This window comes from Psammomys obesus, unplaced genomic scaffold (genome assembly GCF_907164565.1).
Source record: "Psammomys obesus unplaced genomic scaffold, mPsaObe1.curated_primary_1811, whole genome shotgun sequence".
Classification (NCBI taxonomy): domain Eukaryota; kingdom Metazoa; phylum Chordata; class Mammalia; order Rodentia; family Muridae; genus Psammomys; species Psammomys obesus.
The window spans coordinates 5,799,716-5,826,421 of NW_026596162.1; the positions used below are offsets into that span (position 1 = coordinate 5,799,716).

General features: G+C 39.3%; 1 protein-coding gene across 1 annotated transcript in view; it reads right to left on the minus strand.

The window, feature by feature from the left end:
- LOC129667446 (uncharacterized) overlaps positions 1 to 26,706 on the minus strand; it is a gene marked incomplete at its 5' end in the record, with an annotated part of 278,923 nt that overhangs the window by 157,315 nt on the left and 94,902 nt on the right. Inside the window, 2 exons of the mRNA XM_055595096.1 lie at positions 9,621 to 9,819; positions 13,512 to 13,769. Coding sequence (XP_055451071.1) covers positions 9,621 to 9,819; positions 13,512 to 13,769 — 457 coding nt within the window. The remainder of the gene's footprint in view (positions 1 to 9,620; positions 9,820 to 13,511; positions 13,770 to 26,706) is intronic.

Here is a 26,706-nt window from a genome sequence, read left to right on the forward strand (position 1 = left end):
AAGGAAGGAAGGAAGGAAGGAAGGAAGGAAGGAAGGAAGGAAGGAAGGAAGGAAGGCAGGCAATAGACTGTGTGGGCTGGGGAAGGATCCCAGAAAATAAACCCCAAATAAAAATGAATTACAATGTTTTTGTTTTTTCTTTTGTTTTGTTTTAACAAAATCCACTAATGGTAGGGGAGTTACCTTCAATTAACAGTGAGAAGAATTTTCTTAGTTAAGCCTGTTCAGGAATTTCAGCGCTGCAGCTACCAGAAGGCTTATTCTCTTTGTAAATAAAACTAAAAGGTGACAACCTCAAGACTTAAAGGAAAACAAAAAGAAGGGAAAGAAATAGAATAGAGACATAGGAAGAATTTATCATTTACTGCTGTTTTTTTACAAAGATCTTGATTAAATAATTGTGAAGCTTTTCTGTGACTTACAATATTTTATGTATTTCCATATCTTAAATAAAGGCATTTAAAATGCAGGTAATTAGCTATTTATGCAGATTAATCACTTTGAAACATACTGTGGCTCCCCGAGGCTTAGTTTTGTACTTAGATGAAGAATGCTATCTGAAAATAAAAAAAATCCTAGACACCAAATGCCACATTTGCTTCAAACTTTCAACAAATGGTAATTCTTAAGTAGTCTTTCAAAATTCTTCGAATTAGGGCTATAACCTGTAGAGGTATTCGTTCTTTGAAAGTGGTTATGCTTGTCTGTTACCTGGAATTATCTCAGTCTCTCCATAAGCTCAGCTCTAACAGTCAATAGCAAAATCCTGTGTACTGTTTCCAAGTTCTGGATCCATGCTTCTTTTATAGGAATGCTGTAACCACTGACAAATTGTTGTATGTGTATATTGGTTACTATATATTCATTATATTACATATTTAATGTTATATATATTTATATATGATCCAGGTAACTAATAATTTCTTAGAGACGTTCTAAAAAACTGAGTCAAGAAGGTCATCGATTCAATGCCAGCATAAACCACATAGTGAGATCATGTCTTGAAGAAACAATAACAACAATAATAAATCTACAAGGAGAGAGTTGCTCTCCTTATCTAATCCCTGCAGGAATAGTGGCCTGCGATTTTTGCAATGTAACATGGAGATCTATTTAAAACTGGCTACAGAAACTTGCTCTCAACACTTTCACAATTTTCTCTCATCGAAGGTAAGGCAGCTGACCATGATTACTGTCCTGCTGTAGCTCTCATTTCCTGAGCTTCCAGATGAAGTGTGTTCTGTTCAGCTCAGTGAAAAGTGTCCTCACTGTGCTTCTACTTCTCCCACTACTAGTTTTTTTGTCCTATTTGTCCTCTTACTCTCTTATGCTAAGATGGACATAGCAGTACACAGCAGATACAGTCAGTCCTCCAACCAAGCTACCTAGAAAGTTCCTAAAATGAGAAAGAGTAGTAGAAAAAGAAAAACGTAAGAAGGAAAGAAAGAAAAAACTTAGCTTTTAAAATCAAAGAATCAATGTATTACCAGTTGACTTTTTTTTTTTAGGTTGCTAGTACTTTAGGAAATCACTAATAAAGAAATTGTAGCAAAAACGGAAAATAACAAAACAACAAAATCCCCCAAACACTAACAATAAGGGCGTAAGTCCAAGAAAGGAGCAAATAATTGAAAGTTAATAGGGAAATCAAGAAAACTGGTTTCTGTACTCATTAAAAATGACATAGAGAATTTTAGCAAACATTTACCAAGTTGGTCAACTGATTTTTGATCAGTGTGCAAAGGCAATTCAACCTTAAGACAAGTCTGCCCACAAAGGATATTAGAAAACAGGCATGTTCATATGCAAAGACCACCCCTAAGGTTAATCTCAGCTCTGTACTTAATTCAGAACCAAACTTCAAATCGATCATCCATTTAAAACCTTCAGAAGGAAACAGGGTGTCTTGTGAACTGAAGCTAGGCAGAGTTCAAAGGCATAATGTGAACAGTACAATCCACTCAACCTGATGAACAGGACTTAGTCAAAATCCAGGAGGCTTACTCTATGAGAGACAGTGCTAAGAAACTAAACAGGTCAAAGACAGGTGAGGAGAAAATACTTGCAAGTAGCATGTTCCTGAAAGAACTTGTAAGAACATTAAGAAAACTAGAAGCAAAATTCAAAACTGCAGAGAAAAGCTGGAGATGTGACACAGCTGATAGAGCATTTGCCTAGTAAACACGAGACCTTAAATTCGATCCAGGGTACCATGCAAACCCAGTGTGGGCGTACACTTGTAACCCTTGTACTCAGAAGGTGAAACAAGAGAATCAGAAGATTATCTTCAACTACACTGCACCTTCAAGATCAGCCTGGCCAGCTTCACAATACTCTGTTTCAAAACAAAGAAACAAGCAAATAATGACTAGAAACAGGTATGCCTGAGCAAGTACATATGGATAAGTTTAAGGATGCTAGCTAGCATTCAAGAAATAAGAGAGTTGGAAATCACAAGACAATGCTAGACACAATCCAGAGCCAGCTCGTGAACACTTGATGCTGGTGAGTGGGCAGAACAACTGGAGCTCCTATATAGATGGTGGACATGCAGCACGGACAGTATACACAGTATGGAAGAAAAGGAGTGTAGCGGGATTTCTGTCAAGTGGTCAAATGCAAAGAAACGAGAAGAAGAAATTGGATATCCTGTTGTCAAAGAACAACCCTGCCCCAAGGAAGTCAGTTTTTCTAATCAGCAGGAAGTTGTATAATGATTGTTATACCCTCTTTCCCCTCTATCCCTCTTTCTCTCTTACCTAGTTTTGGGAGGATTGGAAGCAGCAAATGATTGCTACAATAGAATTTCTTACAGAGTTAAGTAGACATGCTCTTTCACAATGGTTCTACTGTAATCAGAAGCAGACAGAGATTTTCAACATTTTTTTAAAAATTCTGACTCCATATTCTCTTGCCTACTACCACAGTGTAATTATCAAATGAAAATAAGTCTTATGTACTTCTTGGCTATATTAGTGCACAGTTGCCTAATGAATGGATCTATTCACTTATTCATTTACCAAGTCTTTAAGTGGGCAAATGCTTTGTGCCAGGAACAGATGTGACTCCATAGACTCAGTCAATACTCATGAGGCTGGTCATCCAGACATGCAAATGAATACATATATACAATGAAGAGAAAGAACACAGGGAGCACTCAGCATTGAGTATTTTCTTTAACAAAAACATTTTATATTAGCTGGTGAGGATTCTTCATAATATAATAAAATTTAAATACCCAAAGGTCAAAAAAGCCACCTTACTTTTCTCAAGGGGCTAAAGAAACTCAGAACCACTAATAGCATCTCATCAGGCATCTGGTTAGTTGGCTCTTAGAGTTTCTATTGCTGCAATGAAACATCATTAACAAAAATATAAAGTTGGGGAGGAAAGAGTTTATTTGGCTTATATTTCCAGTTGCTGTTCATCACCAAAGAAAGCCAGGACAGGAACTCAAGCAGGGCAGGAACGTGGAAGCAGGAACTGATGCAGAGGCCAGGGGGATGGGAGTGCGCTGCTTACTGGCTTTCTTGCCACATGGCTCACTCAGCCTGCTTTCTTACAGAACCCAGGGCTGTCAGTCTAGTGATGGCACTACCCTCCATGGACTAGGCAGTCTCCCACTGATCACTAATTCAGAGAATGCCTTAACACTGGATTTCATGGAGACATTTCCTCAACTAAGGCTCCTTCCTTCCTGATGACTCTAGCTTGTATCAAGATGACACACAAAACCAGCCAGTACAGTTTGGCTTTGGTTTTCTTTTTGAGATGAGTTTCATGTAACTCAGGCTGGCCTCAGCCTTACTATGTAACTAAGGCTGGCTTTCAGTTCCTGATCTTCTTGTCTCTGTCTCCTACATGTTGGAACTATAGGTATGTGCTACCATGCCCAGAAACCTTTAGTCTTTCCTGACTTGGAATCCTTGGGCATTTTTTAACAGTAACAGGACCTGACTCTAGAGACTTGGAGTCATTGGATCTGAGCAAAGTCCAGGTGTCAATGAGTATTAACAGCTCCACAGTGTTAACTGTAAGTGTAACACTTAAACAAGTATGTGGACACCATTAATTGTTCCTTTACACTTGTTTAATTGTAGTTGTATGTAAATGTCTATTTGGTATAAATCAATTTTTTTACATAATTGAATGCCACTGAGGCTGCTTTTGACTGTAAAAATCCCTCCTATTCCAGCATAGTTGAATGGTATGCTTGTATACTGAAAGCCTACCTACCATGAGTTACTTGTCGGGCACAATGTGGGGTACACCATGTACATGTTCCGGGACTGATGGTGGGGTTATGTGCTGAGAAGTCCAGCAAGTCAAAACATATCCTGTAACAAGTTAATAGAAGAGACCTAGGGTGCTGGCAGTGTCTCCTTTCGACCATGAGGCTGACTATTGTTTTGGCTCCAATCTGTTGTCCACTGTCATGAGAGAAAACCATGCTGTCCATTACTAACCTGGGAAAATATTCTAATTCAATACGGGACAGATAATTTCTACTGAATTCATATTGTCTCCTTATCATTATAAAATGTAAATATCCTAATTCTGGTCTTCAGATGTCAAAGACTCTATTATAATTAACAATGGTTCTTTGTTTCCTCTTCTGGTTGATATCATTGATAAGAATTGCCAGGAAAGTGGTAGGAGGGAAAGAGAGAGAAAGAGAGAGACATTTGCCTCATCTAGTATCTATGTCCCTAAAACCAGTTTTCTTCCATAGTATGCTCAAGGGCTGGAGCCAAGTGAGACAAGTACAAATCTTGACAACACATATTTCTCAAAATTGTTCCTTCATCTTACAACTAAATAGCGATTTAGTTGGTCACACTTGTTTTTTCGCAGGTCTGGATTCTCCCGAAGGAAGGTTTGCTGACCCTTTATAGAAAGGATGCTGAAAGAGCCCACACCTCCTACTGGCCATGTAGACATATGTTTGTATCATAATGGGGCAGATGGCTCAAGTAAATCTCTGAAGATACTTTTGGCTTACAACCTCACAGCATGTAGCAGTGTGGTTTGTTCATTGTGAGCACACAATAAAATTCCCTGCAATTCAGTGTCACCAAGCATCCATGAACCTTTTTGGGAACTATTGTTCTTGCAAGATATACATATACAAAACAAAAGTATCAAACAGAATCACCCTTTCCCTAGCGGTTATCCTAAAGAGTAAAGACAACTTGAAAGAAGGCAATCACAAAAGATATGTCATAGATGCTTTTTTCCAGCCTTTTATAAATATTTCCTATTCCCAGGAAGCCACATAGTAATAGTGTTGATCACCATCATCAACCATGGACTAAGTCCAAAATCCCCTTGGGAAAGAGTGTGTATACAGGCACACTTACAAGGGAACATGAAAGTCACTTTTGTGTGTGTGTGTGATTTGAGGACCACGATATAGTAAAATTGACAGATTGCATATGGAGCCTACTGATGTACAACAACTTGTGTAAGATCACAAACACATTTTTTTTTTCAGATAGAAACTCTGCAGCATGAACATACCACGTGATCACCATTTCCCCACGTTCCCTTCCTTTGCGTGTAAATGGCCAGAACGTCATCAAGCCAGAGTTTAATCAACTTTTAATTTGAAATTAATTACCACATGTTGTGTTTGTTTACCCATTATTAAATTTCTTAGCAACACATCAGTGGCAGAAACAGCACAGTTTATCATAGCCCAGATATATTAGAAAACAAGCCCATGGGAGATATTAACTACTACTCATAAGCTTCGGAGCTTCCAAGAAAAATAAGTAAAAGTAAGCAGTAAAAGAGACGTGTACTTGGAGAAATTTCCGTGTCCTGGTTTTTGTATAAATCTGTTCAGAACAGGAGGAGACAGTCCTTTTGCTGTCTTTGGATATGAGACTTACATTAGTCTCTGAGCTTCGTAAGAAAGCAACATAATAATCAGTTTTTTTTTCTTTTAAACAAAGCATAAGAAACTCTCCCTCTTTGTGCATACTGTGTTTCATACCGAATGTGTTGGTGATCCTCTTCCCCAAAGTACCACCTGTCCTTTTTGAGGAGAGAATAGGGCAGTGGTAGCATGCTAATAGAGTTTATAGCATGGTGTGGTAAATCTAAGGAATGTAGCCTCGTTGCCCTAGGAAAGACAAGAAAACAAAAAGGATATGGCAAAAAAAAAAAAAAAAAAAAAACAAGGTCCAAAAGTAATTACCTCTAATCTTCTACTCAGTATCTTAAAAGTAGACAAAAATCAGAGCCCACTCTGTTAAAAGTTGACAACTCTAAAATAAGACTGTTTTATAGTAAAATGTTTTTAAAAAGAAATACATTTTGCAAGTACACATATTTTGCAGTGTTCAGTGACTTCAGAGTTGACCTTTGAACTTGATATTTAAGCAAAATCAATGGCATGCTTTCTCTTCTTTTTCATCCAATGAAGTCACAATCATTCCCTTTCTATTTTTTGCTTTATTTTTCTTAGGATGATGATCTTCAACCATCAGAAGAAGCATTGACACTGTCTCTCTTTTTCCACGTCTCAGATTTCCAATGTCTTAGTGCACTTCCTGTGGCTCCGCTAGAACTGCTAGGACTGGGACATCTGTGAAGGAAAGGCTTTGTTTCCTACAATTCTGGGGGTAGGTGGTTCAAAAGGCTATGTCTAGTGAGGGTCTTCAGGTTGTCTGGTACTCTGCGAAGACCCTAGCAGTTTAGGCTTAAACACCGGAACCTTACAGAGCTGTCTCATCATGACAAATATACTTTCTCAATAACACATATCTTTTAATGCATTCTTAAGGGCAGAACCACCAAGATCTAATCACCTCCTTTAAAACAAACAAACTCCTCAACTTTCAGCACTGTTTTGCTTGGGAATCAAATTTTCAGAATATGTATTCTTAAGGACTTAATAAAGCTATAGCACCCAGTCTACACATATATGCAATGTTACAATGACTTTATTTTTTTCTCATAGATCAGGGGTAACCCAGGTATTCAAGCTGAAAAGTCTAACCAATTAGATCCAATCAAGATCCAGTGTAACAGCAATTATCTTGATCAGAAAATTTATCAGACTTCACTACTACATCCACGGAGCTTTCCCATAGAGACATTTGGAATGAGGTTACCTATAGCATTGCTCGCCATTGGTTTGGAGCTCTTTTACAGCATCAACTCTTCTTTTTCAACCATCAAGACCTTCCTCTTATTTAAATAGCCCATCTTCTACTTTCCCTTATCTGCTCTACAAATACATGGTTAAACACCCCAGATGATTTGCATTTAAATTATGAAAAAATTTAGAGGCTTAAATCTTCTATATTCCAACACAAAGTCCTTGCAGGCAGCTTACAAATGCATTTTGAGGATGACCAAGTCTCCTTCTTGTCTCTCCAAAGCAGAACAAAGTGGTGTCACCTGCTCTCTCCTGCTCCAAGCAAATTGAAGGATATGAAGAATATTACATACACTTAGTTCAAATTGCTTCAAAACTATGGAATGTATTACCTGGCTTTAACATATAGCTGGTTCTTAATTTGTCTTCAATAATATTTATTTAAGGTCAGTATCATATAATTTGGCATTTATGTATTCTGTGTGTAAAATCTGAACATAACATTTTCAGGTGTACATAATTCTAGAGAGTGTAGTACCTCAGTAGTCTTTGATGACTTTGGCTGAGGCACAAGCAAACATACAGGTCAGACAAGGGTAAGAAAGCCCAAGGCTCATACTAGGCCAATGTTTTAGAAGAGCAAATATTTGTGACTTGAACCTAGCAATTGGTGGAGTTCTGCTCAACCCAACTACGTATCACTCCTAAGGAACAAAGAACTTCCAAACATGATGTAACCAGTGTTTATTACTTACTAGGAAGTTTGAAATTGCCAACTAATCAACTAATAGAAAAGAAAACAAACAAATGAAAATTCAGCAAGGCAGAAGTGACCCAGGAAGTAGAATCATGTGGCCAATCTGAGAACACTGGAGGAGTACCAGTATCCCATTCTAGAACTGTGGCTGTTTCCAGAGCTATGGCTTCAGTCCTGCTTTATTATGTCTCTGTACATCATCTTTAGTTGCATATAATCAGTTAGCAGCTTGATCTAGAACCTGTTTTCCTTTTCCACATTCTATGTCTCTTCTGAACTTCCTATTTCTCAATGGGAAAGTATTTGCCATAAAAGTATGAGGACCTTCACTTGATTCCCTAGGATCCACATTTAAAAAAAAAAATAAAGCTAGGTATGGTGGCAGGTGTCTATAATCTCAGTACTGAGAGAGGCAGACAGAGTGAAAGCATTCTCTGGAGCTCACTGCTAATCCACCAGTCTAATGAAATCAGGGAGAGACCCTGACTTAAAAAATAAAGTGAAAGTTGGACTCTGCAGTATACAACTGTAATCCCAGCACTCAAAAAGGCAGAGTCAGGAGGATCTCTGTGAGTTTGAGGCCAGCCTGGTCTACAAAATGAGTCTAGGTCAGCTAAAGCTACACAGAGAAACCCTGTCTCAATAATTAAATAATTACTTAATTAATTTTAAAAATTAGGTGAAGAGACATCAATGAAGATATCCAATGTTGATCTCTGGCTTCCAGGGTATATAAACACACACACACACACACACACACACACACACACACACACACACGCATGCATGCACACAGACACACATATACATGCACATACTCATATATATACACACATATACACATGCATATCTATACACACATACTTCCATACACATAACAGAAAAAAAAAGAAAAGGTCTAAGAGGAGGAAGGTGAAATAAAAGAAAATTATGTAAAGAAAATAAAGCAAAATAGGATTGCCAAAGTAGAGGATAGAGTATTGGTACATGTTATGTTATTTTCTGTACCATATAATTACACCAGTTGATAATTTCAAAGAAAATGCTTACAACAGGGTTTGCCACTGGTAATTTGTATGAGTGCCACTCCTTGCCACGAGGCTGTGACTACTAGTTCGGCAATAGCTGCCAATCCATCTGATCCTGTTGGGTAGGCTAATATTAGTTGCTGATAGCGCCATCCACTTACAGAAGCCCATGAACTGAAATCTTTGGTAGAGGCAATCAGGTTTTACTACAAAAGATAATTTCAAATGTGGCTCTTCTTAAAATTGAATGTTTGAAAGACTTGATTTTACCTAGTGCTTAATAAAACTAATTTTCAAAAATAAAGTCCTATAGCATAAACCCTATATTACTTGAGAACTTTGTCCTGAGGATATTTTTTTTCTACTTATATTTTTGGTTACAAGTCTCAAACATATACAAGAAAGCAGAAAGTTAACAGAAGAAGTCAAATAATCCCACACCTCCAAAAAGTAGTGGAAAAAAAAAAAAAAAGGTCCACAGACAATGGAGTCATGATGAAGAAAAATATGTTTTAAGGAAGTTTTTTTTTTTTACTTATTCATATCACATAATAGTCAATGTGATATGAAAGTTAATATTTTTCTCAATGGTTATATTCTTTCTCCATGGCTCAGTTTAAAAACATTTATTCTTAGAAAGGAAATACTTCTTAATTAGCTTCATTCAATATAGCACAGTTCTTAACAGTGTGTTGGAATGTTCAAGAAAATGAATGTCTCAACCAACCCTGAGAAGAGTGTATGGAGCCGCCCTTTACAGCGTGGGTGTTTCTTGGGGGTTCTTTCTTTGAAGGGCCAGCTGGATCATCCAAATCAAATTCTGTGTGCTCTGCTTCCGCCATTAAGCACACAGGACGTTCAGGAGAAGGCTGCCTGAGGCTCTCATGGCTTTTTTGATCATCCAAATGCAAAGGAGTTTTAATTACCTATTAAGAGATAAGTCAGTTAATGGAAGCGGTTGCAGATATTACCTATGCAGTCAAACTTTCTCTACAACTATGGAGGACTTTGAGATATCTAAAAGAACAATTCAATTTTCCATCTGAAGGATCTTGTCTGGTTAAATAATAATAATATAATGACAATAATAATAATCATACACTAATCACTTTAAACATTGTCGTCTGCCTTATATGTTTAATTTATTATTTTTGATATCCTATAAGAAACCACTGTATGACTAAAACTCATCCTTGGGTGAAGCTACAAAATATTCATTTGTTTTCAAAATTTTCCTCAAGAAGCAATAAGCCAAAAGTGAAATGACCAGATTATAGAACATAGCGGTAAGCGAACAGGTGGGTATTCAGTGTGCAGTTCTCCACCACATGTTTAGGATCACAAAGTGCTTCAGGGAAACACTGGGCACTGAGAATGACAGGTTCTGAAGGGATCGCTTCCTTGGGAAGGCGTGTCAGCCTTCCTTGCTCGCACACTCCTCCGTCTTCAGTCCTTTCACACAAGCTAAGTCAGTGCTGTTTTCCAGCCTCCTCCTGAGAGCTCCAGGTACTGCCCCTAATGACGCAGGACGACAATAGAGGACAGGGGAAAGCCATGGGCCCTGCCTCTGTCTGGCATGCTTTGTATATCATTCTCCTCCCACCCACCGACCCCGTAGGAAAAAGGAAAGAAGGGCTCCCTTGGATTTCTTAAAATTGCAAAAACATCTTTTTCTGTTCCATTATGTGTTTTGCCTTTTTATGTCATTTGTTTTTTTATTTTTAAATTTATATCTACTACTTGATTAGAACTTTTCATATAGTTCCTTGATTGATAGGGTGTGTGTGTGTGTGTGTGTGTGTGTGTGTGTGTGTCTGCCTGTGGAAGCTAGAGGTTGACATTGTGCCTTTGTTTTCTTTGTTTTGTTTCAGTCATTCTCTACCTAAATTTTTGAGGCAGGGACTGTTACTGAACCTGGAGATCACAAGGATGGCTGACCAGTGGGCTGTAAGGGTCCCCCGTCTTTGACGCCACCTCTCCCAGTGTTGGGGTTAAAGACAGATGCCGCCCTATGCAGTGATTTATTTTTCTTTGGTGGGGAGAAAGTTGTTTTATGGGTATGGCTTGGTTTTGTGCTAGGAATTCAAACTCAGGTCCACATGTTTGTGGGGCAAACATTTTTCCACCTCGGCCATGTCCCCAGCCCTGATCCAAACATTTGGCTCTTGAGAAAACTCATACTGGAAAACTTTCAATGTTAGAGAAATTTATATACAGAAAAACAAAGTTTCGTATAAGAATTTTTTTGTTTTTATTTTTATGAAGAGGAGAAGTATCTTCCTCCCCACTTATTTTTTCTCTCAAGCAGAAAAACCGTATACCTGTGCTGTACTATTGCTTTCTCAGTAAAGTGGGCTTGCTCCCCAATAGAGATACAGAGGGCAACAGTCCCTAACACTGTCTAATAAATAATATAATTGATGATTAATCATATCATGATACTTAGTGGCCAGTATGCTCTATGGTTAAGTCACAGCATTATTTTCCCACCACTGTATTTTACTTAATTAAAAAGGAGAAAAATTTGGTCTTCAAATCCAAGTACATTATGACCCACCCAGACTATTTTAATACTGTTTAATAATCAAATTTTTATCTTGTAGATTTTGTCTTGATTTAATCTCAACGTAAATAATCTGTATGATTAATACCAGGACTATTTAAATCTATGGATTAAGTGACAACTTTCCAAGCCATAATTTACAGAATTCTGAGCTTTAGTGTGAGTCAGTGTGAGCATTAAAGGTGTAGTGCAGGTACCTAGCATATGTGAGGTCATGAGTTCTACCCCAAGCATGGACAGTGGAATGCGAAAGAAAGAAAGAAAGAAAGAAAGAAAGAAAGAAAGAAAGAAAGAAAGAAAGAAAGAAAGAAAGAAAGAAAGAAAGAAAAGAAGAAAATAAAGAAAAGCAGTTAAAAGTCGTAGGTTCCATGGGTGAAGAGATGGTTCGGTGAGTGGAGGGCCTGCTGTGTCTGCATATGAGGACCTGGGTTCAGATCTGCAGTCCCCACATAAAAAGCCAAGTAGAGCAGCCCATGCCTGTAATCCTAGCAATGGGCGGAATGGAGTAGAGAACAGACACAGGTGCATCCTAGGGCCTCACTGGCCAGCCAGTTTAGTGAAAGCAGCAAGCTTAGATTTTACTGTGACACCACATCAAATAAGAGATAAGAAAAACCCTAACTCAGGCATGTGCACATGGGCATGAGTGCATACAAACGGAGACACACACACAAACACACACATACACAGAGAGACATATACACAAAAACACATAGATGCTTTTTATATTAACTATAATAAAATTTACTTCCTTTAGTGATTGCGTTTTAATTTTCAGTTTATTTTGACTGGTGGCATAATATTTAAGACTACAATCTTAAAGCCATTCTGTTATAGGGTTTTGAAATTTTTTTACATTCCTGTACTATTCTTCCATCTCAAGCTTGCTTTTATTTCTCAGCAGTTCTGCTTGCGAAGAGCTATAAGCAACCTCTAATCTTGAAGCACCGCCACAAAATAATTGGTACATATTCTCAGAGATGAGCATTCAGAAGGCAGAGTGAGCAGCAACTGTAAGGACTTTTTTTCCTAAGGGACATTGAGATTTATCTCAGGAAAGCACGTTTCCACAATGACTAGGAAGGCACATATCCAGGTAATAATTATTTATAATAGTTCTCTAGGCAAACCCAACATGGTATTTCAGCATATTATAATAGTATTCACTATAAAGACAACAGCAGATAATATTAGCTGGTAACAAAAAGATACCAGAAAAAGAATACACAAGACAGAAAACTCCAAAACTTAAGGCCAAACATGCACATTTTTTGGAAATATCCTTATCAGTTTCATCAATTATGTAGGTAGGTATTCAAGTAGATAGATGATAGATAGATAGATAGATAGATAGATAGATAGATAGATAGATAGATAGATAGATAATCAGGTGTATAGGCAAAGATTAAAACTTTATGGCATGTTGTGATATAGTCAACCTGGGAAAATACTATAATTAAGAACAACAAGTTCAGACATAGAAAACAAAATAGATAGGCTACAAACAGGTGGGCCTCTTTATTCTTAACATATGCGACCATTTTCTTCTCTGGATAATGACGTCTCCCCACGGTAAATTTATATAGTGTCGTGACTGGTTTCAAAAAGGCTGGGTTCAGCAGTACACAGAAAGATAAACATATACAAGTACGCATGTCCAAGTTTATTTGCTTAAAATATTTACATTTGATGGAAAACAAGTTTGGAAGTGGAGTGCCTAAGGGAGACAGCTCTCTCATGCTACTCTTCCTTTGTGGAATTACCCTCTCCTAGGTGTCCGTCTTGTCAGAGACGAGCATTCAGAAGGCAGAAGTCACACCTCATCTCCTGTGCACCCTCTCACAGGCAACTTCCAACACACAAAGGAATCCTGGTCAGGCCTGTTGGTAAGGAAATAAATCATCCATTCCGGGGAGGATGACAGGATGAACTTACTAATACTGTGAACTGCTGAGAACCATGAGGCTTGGGTGTCAGTTCTGATTCATTCAATATACAAGACAGTGCCATATCCAATCTCTAGAAATTAATAAATAAAACTATCATATTACAAACCTTAAAATATAGATTGCACAGCCACTGATCCACGTCTTGGCAAATCAATTTTTCTATTTTTCTGAAGCTATCCAGTGTCTGGTTATAAGGCCCTCGGAGAAGGGGACACTTGAATTTTCCTTCCACCAGATGTAGGTTGTTATCACAGACAGGAAAGACTGCCGAGCCCATGATCAGGTCATCATAAACATATGTTCCATGGACAAGTTCAAATAAGAAAGACAAGCCAGGCTGCACAGCTTTCCCTTGAGGAAGTACCTAGCAAAAACAGTAAGACAGGAGAACCTCAGGAGGCTGCTATTCGTTATCCAGAGATAGCCACACATCATTCAGAATACCTACAGACAAGTTCTATATCCCTCCTCTTACCTTCAAATACTTCTCTTTGGTGAATTTACAAATAAGCCTTCTAGCCTCAGGTAATTTAGCAACCATACAACCTCTGCCAGAGACCATGCTTTCTAAGCCTCAGGAATCAAGCTTGCAGCGTTGCAATTAGCATGCCACTCTGTACTTTCATGCCTCTTGGCTTGATCTGGTATGTCTACGGTTGCTAAGGTTTGAATGGGTCCATTAAAGTTCCTGTGCCGTAAACCTCAACCACGAATCCATATGTTAATGATGTATGAAGACAGAGTTTTGAGAAGATAGAATTAGATGCAGTCATGAGAGGGCAGCCTTCAGAACGGCATCAGTGGCTTTGTAAGAAGAGAATAAGAGGTCTCGGAATAAACACTAGCGGCTTGCTCTTTTCTGCTGTGCCCTCTACCATGATGAGATATGGTAAGAAGGCTCTCACCAGATGTGAGAACACCCTTGAATTTCTCAGCCTACAGAATCATGAACCCACTAAACTATTCTTTTCTTTAAAGTATGATGCCCGCAAGTATTCCGTTCATCACGACTATTTCCGGTGTCCCATCACAAGCATGATATCACGTCTGTTTTATGTCTTCTGGATCATTCAAGTACCTGGCTCAGGTGCTTTCCACAGAACAAATCCCATCTATAAAAGTAGTTGGGCAAATTATCACACTCCAAAAAATTAACCCTATTCATGATGACAGTTAGAATTAGTATTACAAGAAGAAAAAAAAAACAAATCATATAGTTTTTTGACTAATATTTATCTGAAGTGACACTATGAAGCATATCACTATAAGAACCAAATAAACAGCAGTAGGCAATGATGGATCAACAGCCGCATCAACCAAGTCATGTTCCTAGGTGTAGAGATGAAGCCCATTTCTCAGCTTAAAAGAATTATAAAAGTATAAGACATAAGTAATTTTTTTTATTTAAAAAACACTATGTACCTAATTTTCTCTAGAAAATCTCATGTGAATGGATTAAAGTGGACAGAAAATTGTCTTGTCATAGGCTATTTTGCAAAACATTTATCCAAACGTGCAGTTATATTTACATGATTCATACGGATAGCTGAAGACTTAAGTTTAGGAATAAAATGTAACAGAGACATCTGTTGAAAACCCCAGAACCCTGTGGCAGCTGCTATTAAACCATTAGCGGGATCAGGTTTCATTTAAACCAGATTTCCCATTCCCTACAACAGCCCATGGGAAGGCGAGAGACATTAGGCACAAATTACTGACACAAGAGATCCTTAATCAAGCTGTACTTTTCATTTGGCGAGCTCGCCACAAGTACCGTTTCTAACACGAGAACATGAGCTAAGTGGAGGAGGACAAACGGAGTCAGGGCTCTGGTTAGAGCCAGGATTTAAAAACAAAGCTGAACCCACGCTGTCAACAGTGCTTTCGTTTTACCATTTGGTTTAGCAGTGAAAACCAGGACGTTCCTTGAACAAATCAGTGTTTTCCAACAATGCATTCGAAGTAGCTGCAATAAGAACATGAGGAGCGGTGACAGTCCCGTGCTAACTTTGGTGATGGGTTTGTGTAAGCTATGTCTCTCTCTTTCTACGCTTAGGTTTATATGCACTTGACTTTTCTGGGTAACCATGGAGAGGACCGCACATGTGGCTAAGTGAACCAGTGCTTACCTACCATCTGTAAGGCCCTGGGTCCAACCTCAAGTGCCACCAATCAAAAAATCCAAAATTATAGTAAAACCCCAAACCACAACGATGCAAGCGTGTTCTTCTTAGAAATGCCACATTTCTACCAAGTCAACAAGGCTCAGGAAACCAGAAATTATGCATCCGTCTTGCATTTGTATTTATGACTTATCCCGACCACTTCCTAGATGAAGCGTAACAGAAGAAGGTATTTGAGATCAGCGTGCGTCAGCAGCCATGCCAAACACTCGCATTCTTTTATTGCATGGCGTATCTACTGAAGTTATCAACCGGGGCGTGGAGCCATGCAGCCTACTGCAGCACACGAAGGCACTTTCTGTTAGTCTGTTCTATAGGAGAGGGTGGGCAGATGCAGCTGCCCTCACAGCTCCTGAAATGAAAAAAAAAAAAGGAGAGTAGCAGGGCAGGGCAAAGCGATTTCACTGATTCTGAGTAAGACACAAATAGGAGCTGCACATTCTTTCACAATTAATTCATTCATTTTCATTCAATGTGCGTAAGTGTTTTGCTTGCATACATTGTAGCGTATGCACACCCAGTGACCAAAGACATCAGATGCCCGAAGCTGGAGTTAGAGTTGGTTGTAAGCCACCATGTGAGTGCTGGTGGTTGAACCCAGGTCCTCTGGAAGAGTAGCCAGTGCTCTTAACTACTAAACCATCTCTCCAGTCCCAAAGGTGTAAAATATTACTAAAGAAAGGAATCTACTCTCTCCGTCACAACAGCTGTCTTTTCAGAATGCATGCTATGAGTGTTTCTCCTGCTTGTTGTATGAGAGACCTTCAGTCCTGTAATGTATACCTTGAGACTGGTTGCTTAGGCAAGAAAGATCACTAAGTTTTCCTGTTCCCCTCTCTCTAGGAGCCTTTTCCAGGCACTCCTTTCCCAGCTAACTTTCAGGACAACACATCTCCAGCTATCTTTCATTAGTTTAGTAATTAAAAATTCTACACAAAGACAAATAGATGCTCATTGTTTCTGATGCCGATGCCATGTCATCTGAGTGCTGGTACCTGAAGGTCATAATGTCCTGAAAGGAGCTTCATTTCCTGACGACCATGAAAAGTTTCTGTGGAAGACAGTGATTTTGCAGAAACAACCATCACTGACTATTGCAGTTGTGATGCACTTGATTTTCCACATGAAGGGAGATGTAGGTAGAAGAAGAGGAAAGAATTGGAACCTAAGAACTAAGAAGCAAATGAGGGCTGGGGAACTGCATGGTGAGTGTAGGAGTGGAAATGAGATTTAAAAAAAAAAAAAAAAAAGGGATGTCCATTGGAAACCAGGCACACATAGGTTATTAGCCTGAAATGAATGGAACCACACATGTCTGCCACAGTTAGCTTACCCTGTCAACTTGACATAAACCTAGAGTCACCTGGGAAGAGGGTACCTCAACTGAGAATTGCCCTCAGGTTGGTCTATGACCATGTCTGTGTGGTATTTCTTAATTGTTAATTGTTAATTGTTAATTGACTGGTCCAGTCCACCGTGGGTGATGCCACCCCTAGGCAATTTGGGCTGCATTGTATAAGGAAGGTAGCCGAGCAAGCCAAAGAAGGCAAGCCAGTAAAAGGATCCCGCCTCTGCTCCTGCATGAGTCTCTGCCCTGACTTCTGTCCGTGATGGACTTGAAACCCGGAAGAAATAAACCCTTTCTTTCCCGAGATGCTTTTGACCATGGTTTTACCATAGTAATAAGAAAGCAACCTAGAACGGGGATGAAAGCTATGTTCATGGTATGTTCCCTGTTTCTGCACTTTCTGAAATGTCTGTAGATGTAACAGTTTGGGTTGCTTTTATGGTCTGGTATTAATATTGTTCTTTTTTAGTGTATGTGGGTATTTTGTGTGCATATATGGCTGTGTGCCATGTGTACAACTGATGCCACAAAGGCAGGAAGGGGGTGTCAGAGCTCTTGGAACTGGAGCTGCAAATGGTTGTGAGCCACCATGTGGGTGTTGGGAATCAAACCCAGGTCCTCTGGACGAGTACCCATCACTCCTGCCCATTGAGTCATCTCTCCAGCACTGTATGGTGGTTTTCACGATAAGACAAGTACTGATAAAACAGTTTCGCGCCGCCTTCAAACCTTCCTTCTCAATATAATGGAGACAGTCACAAAGAGACAACACCTACATCATGGTAAGGAGAAGAGCTAAGGATGTAGCCCAGCAGAACTCTGAGGTAGCATATTCCATGGCCAGCTTCATCACCAGTACCAAAAGGGGAGGGCAGAAGTAAGAAACAAGGTAGGTTATAAAATTATATGAAGGCACAACTTTCTGGGAACTGAAGAGACAAATTGAAAGGAAACTAAATCCTGGGATCAGCTGAAAGTGCAGACCTGTCACCAGATGCTAACTACTGCAGAAGAAAGGAGTAATTTAACATATGCACCCCAGGCATAGACTGAGTCATTACTGTAGACCAATTCTTCACAAGTACTAGGGTCTTCACAAGTATTCAGCAGTATGTGGTCCATTTGGTCTAGGTATGGAGGCAGAGATCCTCAGTGTTTCAGAAATCCTGTAGCAGAACTGGAGAGCAAAACATGATCAAAAGGTTGAATGGCAGTTGGTTCCCAAACCCAAATGGAAGCAGGGGCCTTTTATAACTTAAATCTATGGGCTAAGCAGGGCATTCAAATTAACTAACGTTAATTCAGCTCCAGATCAGCTCAGTTCTGATGTGATCATTGAGGTCAGCCCTTGATGAGGGAATCAGTATTTTCTATTTCATTCTCTACAGTTTGTTCACACACAAAGTCTGCCATATGGCATGAAACCACAAGAAGGGATGTGAAGCCCTGATCAGTGGATGCCAATCCAAGCATGAACAGAATCTGGGAAGAGCAAGGACTTTGTATTATTAACATCGAGATTAGAGGAAAGAATCAAATACTTCAGGAGAAAACTTTCAAGTGTTTTAGAGTAGGCACAAATTATTTGGCATGGCAAAAGTCATGAGATGAACTTTGGGGTATAAATGGACGTGACAGAAAAGACATAATGGAAGTGGAAATCCACTGACAGTGAATTTACCCCAACTAAAGTACAAAGGCGGGGGGTGGGGGGGAAGGAAAAGATAATAGCACAAAAAAATTCATTGAATATTCCAGCACATGTGAACCTGGAGTTAGGACACAGAGATGACGGGGCTGAAAGCATTTGATGAGATAAAGTGATAAAATGGATTAAAGACATCATTCTAGAAAAAGAAGTTCAGAAAACTCCATACAGGAAGTCTTGGATTCAGCAATGAAAATCGAGATAAAGACAGAATCTTTAAAATAATGGATCCTTGCTGTTGTCTGAGAAGTCCATTTGGGACAGCCCAAGGGTTAGTGTCAGTTGTTATCTCTATTTTCTAATGACAAAATCCTGAATTTAACATATATAATATTAAAATATTATATACCGTGTGGAGTGTGGAAAGTTTAAGTTGTCGTTCATTGCCTAGCTCCTTTGCTTTGCACTGTGGTCATGTGACATGACTCTGGGCACAGAATTAAAAGTATCTAGAATCACTGGCTTGTTCTAAATTCTGCCTTTAGTCCCTCTGTAGGCTATTTTTTGCCTAGCTGAATTTGTATTGCATCTTGTGTTTACAATGGACACTGGAATGCCTTAGTACTGTGTTTAAGAGCTAACATACACAATCTCAATTTCTAGCTGCATTTCCTATTACATCAAATACATATCAACGGACATTGTACTGGAATAGTCTGATTCTCTGTTGCCGTGATAGAACATTGACCCAAAGGGAATGGTTTGTCTATTCTTATAGGTTATACCCCACCATAAATGGAAGCCAAGGTAGGAGCTTGAAGCAGAAATAACAGAGAAATGCTGCTTACCGCCTTATGTCCTTGGGCTTCTCAGCTGCCTTTTGTCTACAGTCCAGGCCCATCTTTCTGGAGATGGAGCTACCCACAGTGGCATGAGAACTCCTATATCAATTAGCAATCAAGAAAAGGTCTCACAGACAGGCCCGCAGGCCAAGCTGATAGACACGATTTCTCAAGGCAATTCCTCACGTGGGATTCCCTCTTCTCATGTGTATCAAGTTGAAAACCAATCTTAGATACCACAGATTCATATACACACTGCACACTGTCAAAATGACCATTGTTGAGATTATTCTTCGAAATGCCCGTGCACATGCGTACACAGAGACACCGTCTATTATTTCATCATGGCATTGTCTTCATTAGGAAAACATTCCATACCCAGAGCTTTTCAAGCAGATGTGTTAGCAGAGGTACCAGTGGGCCCTGAACGTAAATTAGGGGCCGTGCAAGTCCTTAAGACTTATATTTAACACCAGCAATTTTAAAAGACATGCATTTGATGAGACCAGAATAGGACATTTTTTAATGTTTTGGAAATTAGCTGCTAAACATACTAATGGTACATGCGAACCAAAATTTGAGAAACTGCTGTACCCACAGTCTCTGGCTCCATGGAAACTTTCCCATGATATGCTAGTGCTGTTTATCTGCCACCTGCAACCTGACCAGAAGACCGGAAAATGCAGGCTGTGAATCAGCCCACAGGATGATCAAGCTTATGATGCCTGTTTTTTTTTTTTTTTTTTTTTTTTTTATTTTTTTATCCCTTTTTTTTTTTTTTTTTTTTTTTTTTTTATATTCAGCACCATACTATCATACTTATATCATGCCAAGATATAAGTAATAGTAATATTAAGTCACTGGCTGTGAGAAACTAGTGGTTCTGGGTCAAGACGAAGATAACACTAAGAGTAGAGAAACAGAGATATTCTCCCAATCTGTACTTCAGCTGTTAGGCCGAACACTGGAACATCTGTGGGTTGTTCATAGGACATCCAACATGGCTGCGACTCTTCCAAATGCACTGCTCAGCAGACTTTATATACACTATAGTATGCTTGAATCCAAATCACCCATTCTGCTCTGTGTAATTATTTCTCCCATTTAAAAGGGGAGCTGTACAGCAGCAAGGTTGGAAACATGAGCTTGGGTATCAGATAAACATTACCTCTGAAGAGATAATCTACCTGGTATTTTCAGATCTTTATGTCACTATCTATAAAGAGCTGGGGAAACAATGGTGACAGATAAACAGAATGGAAATAAACTAATGAGTGTCTTCCAGTTCTAAATCCTGCTGAGAATACTACAGGGAGTCAAGGAAGTAAATCAGTGCTTAATTTGCATTAGAGATAACAAAATGTTCCTTTGGAAGCCGACAGCTCAGAAAGGTGCTTGGGAATTGATATGGAGCCCACGGTCGTCTAGATTAGCAGACAGAGTTTTATAGTGCTATTCTTTTTTACCCTCTTTTCCCAGTTTAAAATATAGATGAATTAGCTGTGATCCCCTGTCTATCTGCTATACGATTTAAGAAAGTAATCATTCCTTGAAATTTATTCTGACCTAAGTAAAAAAGAACATAGGGCAACAGCAATTACACCTACACAGTTTCTGAATAGAAAAGGGGCAGCCTTGAATACAAATGTACAAGGCCGATGTTTTAGAATATTATTTCCAAATCTTTAATCCTAAATGTTGTTATAATATCAACAGTTTACACTCATTCACTGAACTCAAGGCATTTTTTTCAAAAGCGCTTTATCATTAGCTTAATCACCACAATAATTTAATGAAGTATATTCTCATATGGACCCAACTTTACAAACTCCTGGACTGAAGTATAGAGAAGCTAGGTCCACAGACATCCAAAACATGGGTGAGGTAGAGCTGGGATCCGAGTTTAGGCCTGAGAGAGCTAGCCCAGCTATACTTCCCACAAATAGGAGGAACCAACCAATGCAAAAAGCTAATCTTGGGTTCATGCCCAGAATTCTCAAGGTCATTCTGCTTTATCCCACCAGCTGCTCTTCACCCCTTCTACAAAGTCACAATCATGGCCTCTTCCTCCACATGCCTGTCTTCAAGTCCCTCACTTTGGGTTCAGACATCTACAGTGCATCTAGAATGGATCAAGTAAAACTATCTTTCTTCCAATAAAATCCACGATCCTTAAAACAACATTTTTCAGAAAGACTGAATTTACCTTTTACTTTATAAGTTCCTAATTCTGAATAAAAACATTCCCTGAATAAAGGGTACACAGTCTTGTGATATCAAACCTAAAGCCCCTACATCTAGTGTAATGCCAGGTTCATGGGACCCTCAGAGACCACCAGGAAATTACTCAATGCAAGAGCAAGAGAGCTTTATTAAGAGAGTGATCGAACTCGGGACCCAAGTCTCACTGATGCAGCAGCAGAGAAGTAGGACCTCAAGCTCTGAGTGAACAGGGTTTTTAAAGGAAAAGTCTGTGAGCAGGGGGTTTCCATGACAGCAAGTAGGGGAACACATGTTTCCATGACAGCAAGGAGGGGGCACATGTCTTGATGTTACAGGATTAGATAAAAGTTAGAGGGATGAGGTGACCTTCTCTGAGGCACATAATCACAATTGCCTAAGGCATATGATCACAATTCCTATTCTTCTAAACTATATCTGAAATATTGGGGAGAATTTTCCGAGCCGATTCCCAACTGATTCTTATTGATTATTGCCAGAGAGATTGTCTCTATTTTCTATGAAGTATTTATTCTGTGATATTTCCTGGAGGTTATTGCTAGGAGAATTAACTTTGTTTTCTGCCACGTGTACATTCTGTGATATTTCCTGGTACCTGAGTTCAGCTCTCAGTCAAGATGGCTCTTTATTTTAAAATGGAGTTATACCCAGGCTAACTTAAACTCTTCACTAGCTGCAATTTCTTCCCAACTAATTTAACCATGAAAAAGGCACTAACAATCTGAAAAGTCTGAAGGCTTTAGAATAACAGCTCCCACCCCGACCATATTTGTTAGCACTTAAGGGTGCTAACTTCAAATGCTGGTTAGTAATGGATTTAGTCTTACACTTTAACCAGCACGAGGGGTAGTAGTGAACCAAGTGGCCACATTTTGAATAATGAATCAGCTGGTCCCTTGGTCCTTCAGCTGACACTTTGAGACTCACTACCCCTTGAAGATGCAAAGACAAGCAAGGCAGATCTCTGTGTCATCAATTCTCCTCGATTAAGAGCTGCGCATTTCCATCTAAAATCAAAGTGAGTCCTGTCTGATTAATTATGGGCCTCACCATATGAGCTGCCTGCCATTCTCCATGAAACATGACTGAGACAAGGAAATTCATGGAATATCATCTTGTTATGCTGCCATGCCATTACCTGACCCCAACCTGGGCCTGTTGTAATTCATCTCTTGCACGCTGTTCAATAGAGAAAATTTCACTCTATAGAGATGGAAGAATGTTTATTGAATATTTTAATCTGGAAAATTCAGTTCTGGGATTGACAGTTCTTCCTCTGTTTTCTTTTCCCTTTTCATTTTTACTCTTTTTCTTTTATAATTGGGGAATAAAAAAAGTTGTGTTTTCTTTTCATTTTTCTCCTTGTTAGGGAAAAGACAGATCTTTCCCTTCACTGTCCCTGAGAGTTTGAACACATTGGGGGAAAATTGGGCACAGCCCATTACTTTTACAAACCCCAGTGAGTGAGCCTCAATGCACAAAAAGATGGCGTTTCTCAACATCTGCAGTTTGATTAGATCAAAGACCAACAAATTAGCCGCAAATGGCTTTACAAGGAGCATGCAAATCTATCATTTGGAGAGGAGAAAACTTTGGGCAATGATTGCTAATCAACATCTTCCCTTTGGGCAGCCCACATGGCACCAATGACACATTGCGATGAACAGGGTCAGTGCAGTACTCTGTGTTTTACAAATCTCTTACATGCACACTATGACATGTGCTTGATATCAGCTATTTCACAGGTAAATAAAAAAAATTTAAGGAAGAAATTCACTAGTCTCCTTAGCCACTAAATTATTGAGTTAACTCCTATCAACAATTATATCTAATGTTTTGGTGTCTTTTGGGCAATTTATTCACCTACACACGTTAAATGTCAATGATTGTAGTTGAAGTACAAGTTTGGCACTTACATAACAAACTTCCAACTTCACTCGGCTCTAAACTGATGGAAAGGCAATAGATAAGCAACTAATATGATTTTATCAACAGTAATAAATGCTTGGGCTGCCTCAATGAACACTGAAGTCATAAATCCTAATACGGCAGATGTGAGCTCTGCTCAGGAACTTTTGCTTAAGGCAGAAGCACTTAGCATTGAGACCCTCTGTTATGTCAGAGTTTCAGGAAGACCCTTGCTAAACAGGAAGGAGCCTTGAGTTTAGTGGCCTTATGGAAAGAATGAGTTTGATATATTCAAAAAAAGAAAGTGGAGACTGGAATGAATACACAAACAGGAAACTAACATGGGATGAAACCTGAAAATGGAATAAAGGACAAAACAAGTTCTGAAAGCCCAAATAAGTAATCTGGATTTTATTTGAAGGGTGATGAAGATCCTAAGGCAGGGATACTGTCTGAGGGTTACTATTGCTCTAATGAAACACCATGACCAAAGCAACTTGGGGAAGAAAGGGCTTATTCAGCTTACCCTTCAAAATCACTGTTCCTCATGGAAGGAAGTCAGGACAGGAACACAAACAGGGCAGAAACTGATACAGAAGCTGATGCAGAGCCCATGGAGTGTGCTTGTGTCCCCTGCTTGCTCAACCTACCTTCCCACAGAATCCAAGACCACCAGCCCAGAGATGATACCACCCACAATGGGCTGGGCCCTCCCCCATCAAGCACTAATTAAGAAAATGCCTTACAGGCTTGCCTACAACCCGATCTGATGGAGCATTTTCCTTTTTTTTCACTTCTTTTTTTTTAATTTTTATTAATTACACTTTATTCATTTTGTATTCCCCCATAAGCCCCTCCCTCCTCCCCTCTCAATCCTACCCTCCCCCCTTTCTGCATGCCTGCTCCTCCCCAAGTCCACTGATAGGGGAGGTCCTCCTCTCCTTCTTTCTGATCTTAGTCTATCAGTTCTCTTGTTTTCTTCTTTCAGATGACTTTTGCATGTGTCAAGTTGACATAGAACTATACAGCACAGATATGACATGATTTGATTTACTTTATTCATTGATCTTTATTGGTCTTTGAGTTTAGCAACATTTTTGGGGGGTGTTGAATGTGAATCCTATTCCTGCCCCCTTCCTAAGCTTTGAGAGTTTCATCATTTCAAAGTCATTCACTGCTGGTTAGTATGTGTGTGTAAGTCAGATGGATGGGGAAAGACAGCCAAGCTTGTCCTTTGCAATTAACAGGCTGTGTGACCTTGGAGAAATTCTTTGCCCTACTCAGTCCTCTGTGACTTCACATGGTGTTCGTATGAAAATTAATACCTTAAAAGGAATTGTAAAGCATTTTGTATAGATGTTGAAATATTAAAACATATTCCCTGTGAATATGAGTGGGTTCAAATATAGAAGCAAGTTCCTCCTCTTTAGAGAATTCAAAATGATTTGATTGTTGAATTGCAGGAGAAGTGAACAAGAACTGCTATTTTGTAACTAGGGCATTCTGAACTCTGGATACAGTACACGTGAACAGACACAAAGGACAAAGATAAAATTGCAGAATTCCCAGTAAAATAAAATGGGTAAATCTACATAAAACATCAATTTTTTAAAAAGATAATTCAGATTATTCTGAAAATGTAGCCTACTGGTGGGATAGGTGCTTAGCTGTCTCCAGGCCTTCGGTTCAACCCCTAGTATTAATGTTTTTAATAAAATATAATCAAAAATATCTCACCAGTCTATTAGAAGGTGTCGATGAGACTCTGATGTTCTCAAATCTGGCTAATTTTGGAAATCCACACTGAGACAGCTACATTTCCAGATGTCTGCAACACATCATAGAACAAAGAGGGCCTACAAGGATAATTCTTGCTTGTCAACTTGACACATTTTTGGGTGTATCTGTGAGGATGCTTCTAGGGATGATTGGCATGTAGGTCTATAAGAAGCAGAGGAAGTCGTGGGTGAATGTGTGTTGCTTATGACCATCGTGAGAGACTATCCTTTCTCTGATCACATGAACCAATCAAATAAGTCCCCTCTTGTGGTTCCCCATACATTCTATTGGTTCTGTTCCTTTAGAGACTTTTCAAGGAAATGCAAAGTCTCTGCTTTCAGAAAGCTTATGCCCAAGCTTCCTGAACTCAAGCAACCACTTTTTGGTGTGGGGTAGTAGAGCAGCCCTGTTCAAAGGGCAGCTTTACACGTGATACAGAGCTTGTCTTTTCAGAGACGTGCAAAAAAAAAAGGGTTGAAAGAGAGAAATTTGATTTTAGAAATAGAATCTATTCTGTGAAAAAAGTCAAGGGGAAATTATAGGAATGAGAGAGTGATTCTCCAATAAAAGTAAAACAAACAAACAAACATAGTTCAATCTTGCTGCTTCTTTCAGGTCAGGCTGTGAGCCCAATGCTTCATCTGTGGAGTCATCCACACTAGATTTGAGGTGGGAAAGCCCTACCTGAGCACACCTAGTCTGTAAAATGGGCTCGACAAGGAATTAGGTTCTCAAGTTCCTCTTGATGGTCTCTCTTCCGTGTACGGTGACGTGACTGGAAGAGTGTGGGTACTCTCCCATCACATCAGAGGGATGAGAATTCATATTGCTTTGACATGTCCCCCAAAGTCTCCCATCTTCATGATGTGGTCTCCAGTCTAGTTCTATCACGAGAAGGGGTTCTTAAGAAGTAGAATCTAGGAGCAGAACTTTGGGTCACTGGGAACAGGTGCCTAAGGGGCATTGAGGGACCACAGTCTCTTCCTCTTTTGCTCACAGGGAATTGAGAGGTTTGGCTCCAGCACATGCTCTTGGCCCATGAGCTGTCTCACCACAGGCCCCAAACAACAAGGAATGGAAGATCATAACTGAGCATGGCCTGATACCTCTGAAACCATGAATCAAAATAGACCTCTCCTTTTTTATAAGTTGATAATCTCAGGTATTCTCCAGGATAATGGGGGATGGATAAATAATGCAAGTGGCACTGTATTCTGATGGACTTAAAATGCTTCATGTCATCTAGAAGCAAGAAATGAAGACAAAAGAAGGTGAGCCAAGTATTCTTATAGGCGGGAAAAGATTAACTAGATTTCTTGAAGGAAATTTTTCAAGAGCCAGAAAAATGTGAG